The 10,000-nt window shown below is 37.6% G+C and overlaps 1 protein-coding gene across 1 annotated transcript in view; it reads right to left on the bottom strand.

Moving 5' to 3' along the window:
• Positions 1-10,000, bottom strand: part of LOC144439769 (polycystin-1-like protein 2) — a 62,282-nt gene that overhangs the window by 32,767 nt on the left and 19,515 nt on the right. Inside the window, exons 4-5 of the mRNA XM_078129002.1 lie at positions 5,155-5,265; positions 773-833 (exon numbers count right to left, since the gene is read on the bottom strand). Of these exons, the coding sequence (XP_077985128.1) occupies positions 773-833; positions 5,155-5,265 (172 nt within the window). The remainder of the gene's footprint in view (positions 1-772; positions 834-5,154; positions 5,266-10,000) is intronic.

Genomic DNA, 10,000 nt, shown 5'->3' with positions numbered 1-10,000 from the left:
ACATGATGTCACAATGTCACAAGATGTCAAACTGCCACATGCTGTTACACCATCACACGATGTCACACTGTCACATAATGTCACAAGATATCACACTTACAAGAGGTCACACTGTCATAAGATGTCACGCTGTCACATGATGTCACATTGGCACAAGACACCACACTGTCTCATGATGTCACACTTTCACAAGATTTCGATGTCCCATGATGTCACATAATGTCACTGTCACAAGATGTCACACTGTGATAAGATATCACACTGCCACATTATGTCACACTCTCACAAGATGTCACACTGCCACATGATGTCACATGATGTCACACTGTCACAAGATGTCACACTGCCGCATGATGTGACAGTCACAATATATCACACTTAACAGAACACGACACATATTTGCTATATCTATGGGATAATTTTATAATTATGACACAACAGTCACCATGATATTCTCAGCCGTTATTCAACTAAGACCACCACGTCTAATTACTGCACAGTGTTTTACAAGGTTACTACACTTGGTCACAGTATAACCCAAACGGAATACAAAACCAAAATACAATGCTATGCTAAAGAGCAGAACATAACACAACACACCACAACATACTATAAAGCATGACATAGTTACACCTCAGATTACATCACATCCAATTTTATCACATCACATCACATCACATCACGGCACAAAAGCATAAACTATACTTTAATCTTTATGCTACAAACTAATAAAAGAAAGAACACCTCAAATCAGAAATAGAAAGAGACTTACGTCACGTTGACTGATTCTGGTATTCGTTTTGTTGTCACGGCTTGTGTCGTAGTATGGTAGCCTGTGGTGGTAGAAATGGCCGTAGTAGTAAGTAACATGGTAGTAGTGACAGGTGCGGTTGTGGTTGGGATCTCTTCAGTGGTAGTGTGGACTTCTGTAGTAAGCAGGGAAGTTGTGGTTGGCTCAGCAGTGGAAGGCTCGATTGTCGTAGGATTACTTGTGGTTGGCTCAGCTGTGGAAGGCTCAAGTGTTGTATGTATACTTGTGGTAGGTTCGGCAGTAGTTGGCATGACTGTTGTGACTACCTGTGTCGTAGTTGCAGGACCTGTTGTTGCAGAAGGTGTAGTAGGAGGTGTGTTAGTGGTTGTAAATTGCTCTGTTGTGCTACGTGCAGGACTCGTGGTTTCCTCTGTGGTATACGTGTAGGTGGTGGTGGGGGGTAAAGTAGAAGTCTTAACAGTTGTTGAAGGCATTTCCGTGGTTGTGGAAATAACAGTTGTTGAAGGCATTTCCGTGGTTGTAGAAACCTCAGTAGTGGTAGAAGGAGTAGTTGTACTTTCTTCAGTTGTAGTTGCTGGGTGTGTTGTTGGAACCACAGAGGAAGTAGAGGGTTCCTCTGTTACCACACCTGTTAAAGAAGATGTTGACACATCAGTCGGATTTGGCGTTGTCGCAAAAGTGGGAGGTGCAGTGGTAGTGCTCATACTGGATGGGGACGCATGCGTAGAGGATATAGAGGAAGTTGACGACGAGAAAGTTTTTCCAGAAGACGAACGTAAACCGTTAATGTTGATGTTCATAATCAGTGGTATACCAGTAAACATATGTATATTTTCTTCTTGTACCATTGTTGTTCCAACTGCACTGCTAGTAGTCCAAGAGGTACCATCCTCTAAAGTCGTCTTATAATCGCCAAGAAGATCAGGGTTGACTGTGGATATAACTGTCTTGAGTTGTTTTGGTTCATGGCTTCCGTCTGACTTTGGTATAACATCTGATGGAAAGTGACTCTCTCATAAACGTATCACTGACAATTGATTGTAGTGTTAGCATGACCATGCTCTTACCGTTATAATTAATTGTTATTGGTACCTTATGACCACACAATACTTTTAATATTGTCATTTGACTTCTTATAAGAATACTTAACATCCAAGCAGACACATCCAAGCAGTAGGGTATAGTATTCCCATTTAGTAACCAACCCATGCATGCTAAATACCATATGGTATGAATGATTGGCAAGCATTTGTTGATGATCGATGTAGTAATTTATAGAGATGTGGAAGGTCATCTTCACTTTGTGAAGAATTCCAACAAAAGTAGACTATCGAACTACTTTTTTTGTTATCTGAATCTAAATTCTCGTCAGTTTTATTACATTCAAATGTGTAACAATAGATTTTGCTATAGAATTCTCTTCTTCTGGTTGTATAATACCCTCACAATAATGCTTCCATTATGTATATTACCAAGATACGACAAGCAGCCCCTTTTAAGGAAAGCATAGCAGTTGTCCAATAATATACTTGTTTTGAGCATGCCAAAAGAAAGATATGGTCAACTTAGTTAGCCATAATCAGTTATTGTTATTGTTTACATTTCGACCCATGCAGGGCACCCTTAATGTCAGACTGTTATTAATAAATGGGACTTTAGTTTTTGATGAGGTAGAAGCAATATGTTCACAATGAGCGATCAGTGTCACTGCTACATACTTTGAAAGAATGTTCTCACCTGTTGTAACATCTTTGGTGGAGGAGGGGGCAACAGTAGAGGTAATTATGGTGCTATCTTCCATAATCATCTCAGCGGTCGATTGGAGATATGTGGTTGTTGGTTCTGAGGTGGTGAATAAAGGGTCAAATGTTGGGGTAATTGTAGATGTGTCCTCAGTTATTATGTCATCCGTCGATGGGAAATATGTGGTAGTTTGGTCAGCAACAGTTGATGGGAGGCCAAGCGTTGATGAAAAATGTGTAGTTTCTCCTATTTTTGTTTCAGTGGTTGTTGGTAGTAGCATGGTTGTTGACTCTGTGCTGGGATGATGGGTGGTTTCTTCCATTTTTATTTCGGTGGTTGATGGGAAGTACAGGGTAGTTGCCTCGGTGCTGGGTTCATATGTTGTGATTGAATCTGTGGTTGATGACTTGGTGGACGACGGGGTTTCTGTCGTAGGTTCTGTCGATAGAGGGATATGGGAAGTTGCAGGTTTCGTATCACTAGCATAACGTGGTGAAGTTTCTTGCAAAAGGGTGCTCACATGCATATCAGTGCTTACCGTGCTGAAGTGAACAGGTGCTGTAGAATCTTCTGACCGTGTGGACATCCTTGCATCAATACTAGCAAAGTGAGAAGGCTGAAGAATAGTCATGCTGTGTGTACTAACACTGGGTGCACTCTGTGCGTTCAGATGTGATGATTGCAAATGATTTGGATCTGAATTACCAGATATCATATCCCTGGTAAGTGTTTGAGTAGCCCTGTGTGTGAAGTAGACAGGCAATAACCGTCTCATACCTTTCACCTGTTTTGTCAACCGTGTAAAGGTATCGCTTTCAGATGATACACTATACTCTGTAATCAAGGTCGTTGGCGCAATTGGGCTAGTTGTCATGTGTTCAGGTAATGTGTCAGTGTGTCTCGGTGATGTTGCAGTAGTTGAAGAAGATGACGTTAAAATCTTTGTTAGGAGCCATGGTGCTTCTGAATGAGATTCTCTCCTGAGTGAACCTGTTGTGTCCAATTCGCTCTCTTGCTCCAATGCTGTTTGTACTTCAGTGCTCGATGGGTGTTCCATTGGTATAGGCGACATCATCGTCTCCACAGAAATTGGAGGATGGATTGATGTGCTGGGTTTATTTTCAGTAGTTGAAATTTCAAGGTCGGTAGTGATGGGTTTAGTGCTGACGTGTGCAGTGTTATCAGATGTTTGTATATCATGTATGACAGATAGTGAAGATGTGCTGAAATGTTTAACTAAATCAAACAGTGTAGATGCTGTCGTAGTACCTGTCTTGTCTGTTGTGCTCTTTGACACACTTTCTTCTTGTGTTGGTGTCATTTTGGAAGTCGTAATCTCAAGGGTCGAGGAAAGGGTGCTAGTAATTTCTGACAGTGTGGTTGGTGATTCTGAGGTTACTGGTTCTGTATTTTGTTCATCCGTTTTTACATGTGTAGTTTGCTCAGTGGTGGCTGCCTGTGTAGTTGTAGGTAGATCTGTGGTTTGTTCAGTAGGTGGCTGTGTGGTTGTTTCAGACTCTAATGATGATGTGATTGATTCATATGTTGTATGTTTGGTTTGCTCGGTCGTGATTGTCGTGGGGGTTGTTGGAATACCCGTTGTTTGCATGCTAATGACAGCCCCCTCTGTCGTCTGTGTGGTATGGTATGTATTGGTAGTATTTGCTGTAATACTTGTTCGATCCGTTGTTGATTCGGTACTGATTTGTTGTTGTCTTGAATGTGTATCGGTATTTGGCATTGTAGTATCAGTCGAATTTGTTATCTGAACTAGATGGGTTGTCTGCTCTGTTGGGGTCGATTGTTCAGTTGTCGTCAAAATTGTGCTTGTGTGTTCGGGTTGCGTGGTAATTTCTTCCATAGCAGTGCCTGGAATGATTGCTATAGTTGTTTGCGTTGTTGGTGCATGTGTCGTCACAGAGGTGGTTTGTCGCTGTTCTTCAGTCGTTGGTTCGCTTGTCATGTATGTAGGCGTGAGCGTTTGAACCGTCCCAGTCGTTGACACAAAAGTCTGTAGGGTTGACTTGTAAACAGATTGAGAAGAGGTTTGTGGTACCGTTGAAGTGAGCTGTGCAGTGGTATAGGTTGGAGAGAGGGTGGAGGATATCAACGGTGTGGTTGTTTGCTCGTAAGTAGTAGGTTTACGCACTTCAGTTGTGTGGATAGTTGGTGGCTGCTCCGTAACTGAAACAGGAAAGTGAAATGATACCAATTTTAATCATCCTTTCGTGTTTCTCCTCAAAGCCTTTACCGTTTCAGTCACGGGAGCGCCAGAACATAATTACATCCCAAGAGCTAGTGAATGAAATAATCAGGCATGATTTAGATATTCGTGTTATTAGTCGTGCATTTAATTTAAGGTCGAAAACTCACTCTTGTTTTTGGGATGTAGCCATGTCCTTAATCAGCTAGATTTTTTTTTTTCAACCCGGAAGGAGATTGTATTAAGGTAGTGGCTTTTGTTATTGTTTCAAGGTCTGTTTTGTGACGTATGTGTCTGGAAATGAATAATTAGATGCATAATTATCTATAAATGCATCGGATAATTTTACATGGCTGTGGAAAATGTGTGTGAAATGTCAAGAAAGCCACAAATGTATTCCTCCGGGGTTAGTCAAAATGTCTCCCGCCAACTGTACCTCTGTCTACATCGCACATGTAGCCCTTTCCAGTGTTACAAAGTGCGGGACTCCAGATCCCATTGGCGTTGGCTTTTAGTGGATCACCCAACAGAAAAACGCAAGGAGCGTCTTTGGTGCGAAGATGATGTTAGCGTGACATGCAGTTCGTGTGCAAAGAAGAGAGAAAAAGAGAGATATTAGTAGATCGTTAACAATCATGCTGTACTAGTTATGATTCATACAAGTTAAACCAACATTGTCATGTTCATGTTCTATCATTTACTATACAGCTGATCTTGTCAAAACAAATGCCAGAGTTTGGGGACGGTCACACAATGTCATACAAGCTCAATAAACGAACTTCGTTCTCGTAGGGGGGGAGAGGCCCTGGCTTCAATGAGATTGCTGAACTTCATTTTTGCACTTCTAACCAAATAATGAAAAAGAAATCCAGCCTTCAATGATAACAGTTTCTGCATTTACTACTGACATGTTAATAAGGTGATTCAACTAATTATTTCTACAACACAGTGCTGTGTTTCCGGTAGTATTTTGGTGAGTTTAACATCATCTCAGTAAACAGGTTCATAAGCTTGGAAATTTATAATTATTTACCATGTTTTTACATTGCACCGATTGTCATGGTTTGTACATCGTATATAAACGTCTGGTATCGCACTTGTGAACGTTCGTTATGGTGAGTGTAAATGAAGTTTTGTCCTAAAGGAACGATGTTCGCATAATATTGAGCTTGTTCTACATTTAGCAATCGTCCCTAATGGACCTTGGATGAATTTCAGAATTTAATCTTATATGCAAAGTAGAGCTTTTTGCGCCATTTTCCCCCAAAAAATATTAAACATGAATATATATGACAATGCAGTTCACCATGTTAGTCGGTATTAGTTTGTGGTATTTACATATAGATGATGATGTTTTTCCATGGCAACCACATTTGTATATGTACATTTAGCACATCTATTTTGATTGAGGTCTGCCAAGTAAAAACATTGCCATGACCATTAATTTACTAGGTGAAATATATATATATATATATATATATATATATATATATATATATATATATATATATATATATATATATATAAGTGTATTTACATAGTTATTACATGCTTAAATGTCATATCGGCTGTACATTACCTACTATGTTTCTAACTTTATTACATATGTAACCTTCTCTGATATCACATAAAAGATCTCGCCATATACCTATCGCTATTCGCTTTGATGTACCTCCTAAAATGTCCACGCAGAACTCAAAATCTAAAAAGGATGTTGCATAACATGTATTACAATTCATGATAGCAATAATATATCTGTCATGTGTGTACATGTATAACATTGCGTATGCAGTATGTTCTGTTCATTATTACATATATACCAGAGATTACTTGCACTGGTGCGCACGCATGTATTTTCACTGCGGTGCAATATCGAAAAAAAAATATTGCATACCTGCATGCAAATGATATGCAAATGATACGCAAATGAAATGCTACACGTCAAATCGCGTTATCGCGTTGTGTGATTTTCATGATTTTTTAAATGGAAATTTGTAGTTTCAGATAAACATATGTAATAATAACATAACCCCATGTCACGCGAGTTCCAGTGAGGGTACTCAGGGGTATTTGCATTCGTGTTTTCTGCTACACTTTCACTCACTACACTCGTGAGAGTACGGGTGCAGACAACACTGCTAGCACTCGAGCAAACACCCTAAGTACACCACACTTGCACTCACGTGTCATGGGGGGGGGGTTCTGTCATATTTATTTATCGTTATATATTTCTATCCATTTGTTACAGCATTGATGAAAAGAAATTACAATATTTTACATTCTTAGGTAAAAGGGTAAAGGGAGAACAGAAAATAGCAAAGATAACCCAGTATGGATAATCCCATTTATAATCTTATAAATAAACACATTCTGGATAAATATATCATAATTATTTATTCCTCCAATTCATATAAATCATAAAACAAATGAAAAAAAATGAAGCAAACACACACAAAAAAGGAACGTTAAAAATGACCTAATGCTGCAAAGACAAAGTTCACATATTAATTGCTTTTCATAGTAGAATAAATAGAACACTTATAACAATTTCAAATGTAGTTTCTGAGATCAAAGGCGAAAGTGTGACACAGGAGGGCGTGAAGTTATTCATATAATACTGTACGCTTGTGTGGTAGTTATGTATGGAAAAGTATCAATTATGTCAGCTTTTTTCCTTAGTCTCAGAAAAGAATTTTCAGCTCTGTTTACAAGTCTGTTATAAGCACTTCAATTCATGTGGTATCATTCTAAATATACACAATTATTAATCACTCTTTGGCGAAATTGTACAGTCGCAACTAGATACCTGAAACATTAAATCATGGACATGGAATAACACATTTATTCAACAGTGCCTACAATGTTGTACTTAATGGCACCACGATCGTGTCTTGATTACAAACACAACATCCTGTTGTACGACACAGTATCATTTAAAACCAATCAAACGTGTGTTGGTCACTTCACTTTATGAACATGTATAGTAAGCAAACATACTAAAATATAACATTTGACAATTTGATAAATAAACAGCTGGCCTTTCGGAATCTTGTTTATCTCTCAAATCCTACTCAAAATTACAATGTGTACGTGCTGCTACTATAATGTAAACATAGATATGGCGAAATAAATTCCAAATAGATGTATAGATGGGAAGTTTACTGGTTTTGTTGATACCAAACTCATAACAGCTTCAATACTTAGACACTAGCACCAGACAGGAGGTTAATTCATTAGATATGAAACTATAATCGAAAGATTCGTTGGTTCATCACCTGCTGTATATTACCTACAAATTAATGTTATTTGAACTTTTTTTCTCTCGAAATGTTAGCGCCGTTGTACTTCCCCCTCTGTACACTATTACAAATTCTTTTGACCTACAATTGAAATCAAGAAACCAAAACAAAAATCGTCTGATTAAAAAAAAAACAATCTTACTAACATTGCTACATTTTACCGTCTGTCTCAACAACAATCTCACTAACATTGTTACATTTTATTGTCTCATTCGACCCGACAAATATGACCGGTTGGTATTTTTTTTTTTACAAATGATATAATATAGCGCTGTTGGTAATTTTTGGTTGAGTCAGAAGACGTATGTAGAATTGTAATTTTTGTTTAGGCAGACGATATAAAATGTAGCAATGTTTGTACACAATTTTGTTCAGCCAGATGACGTTTTGTTACAGGCTTTGCGACTTTAATTGCTGGATTTGTTACTAGTTGGTTCTTTCAATCAATATTATTTAAGTCGTATACAGGGGCTACTGGTCCCTTTTAAACGTCATTGATTACAAACCAGCAACTATCCTATACTATGTGCAAGCCGAATTATTACCATCTAATACAACACAGCATTTTGATATATACCTAGTCGCTCTTTGTCATGACAACCCATATCTACATTACAGCTTTGTACGGTGCTCGAAATACGTCAAAACTCTCCGAATAACCATTATTTTCCCCGACTTTTCGTAAATTATTATGTTTGAGTTACATTTATAGTACGCCCAAATATTTTCTTTATTCAACCGGAAAGTACCTCTCAGTGCTTAGGGACTTCCCATTACTCATCGACTGACTCGTAGTAACAATGCCATTTTTCTTGCCTGAACGAAGAATAATATTGGGAAATAATACATAATTGTATTCATTTTCTGTTTATATTTCTTGGCAATTCCGTTCACATGTTAAATGTTTACTCAAAATCTATGTTATTTTAAACGTCATAAACACAGGAAATACAAAGTTATTACTGAATTTTCTCAATAATGGCGTTGCTTTTACATGTTTGTAATTTTCATTTCCTGTGTCTTCAATTATTCAGCTATCTTCCGCCTCATTACAATGTTAGTGGCGAGGTACACTTTGTTGCTACTACAAGAACATCTGTTGTCGGCGACAATTTGGAGCCCAATTTCTAACAAATGAGCATTTTTTCGGGAAATTGATTTCATCATGACTTCCTGGAAGAGTTTAAATTATTGACAATTACGTAGACTTTTGACTAGATTGGACTGATGGATTCATTGGTGCGATGAACCCATAGTCGGTACTACCAAATAAGAGTGACTATAGAGTTTAAAACACGACATTGTTTACGTCATTGACAAGGTTTATTGTTACAAATTAAACACATTAAATACTGACATTGATAGCGAGCAGTCATAAACAATGTTACACTTTATCTCAATGTGAACATCACTTTCGGATAAAAACATGGCAGCTACAAACACAAAACTGTCAATTTGTGCTCACAAAGAGATACAATGTAACATTTAGTGTGTGAGAGCTATCAATGCATGTATGTATGTTGATTCTGTAAATTCTCATAACAAACAATATTGTGCGAGATGAAAAACAAACACCATTTCGCCTATTTCAAACTCTAGCCTTTCTGGTGTGGTAGTAAAATGAACATTTAACATTAAACATATATTTATTTTCTATAGCACTCTTTCAAAGGTGTTGAATAATAACAATTAAAAATCAATAGGAAATAAAATAAAATGAAATACCTGTAGAGTTAACCTCGTAAGATAAACATACATAAAAGTCGAAAAAAACTAATAAAGTACTATACTCAAAATAGCTTCATTGCAATCAGTACAGGCCATAATGCTCTTTAAAATATCCAGGGTTAAACATCTAAACTATTTTAAAGAATTTGGTCGATACACATATTTTGACTTTTCCTTGATTCGCGTCGTTAATAAAGAAAGAAAAGTGAGTGTATGATACTGTTATAATTATACTTTGACAGGCTGGATGATTTG

Source organism: Glandiceps talaboti, chromosome 9, assembly GCF_964340395.1.
Source record: "Glandiceps talaboti chromosome 9, keGlaTala1.1, whole genome shotgun sequence".
Lineage (NCBI taxonomy): Eukaryota > Metazoa > Hemichordata > Enteropneusta > Spengelidae > Glandiceps > Glandiceps talaboti.
This window is presented reverse-complemented; position numbering and strand designations above follow the sequence as displayed.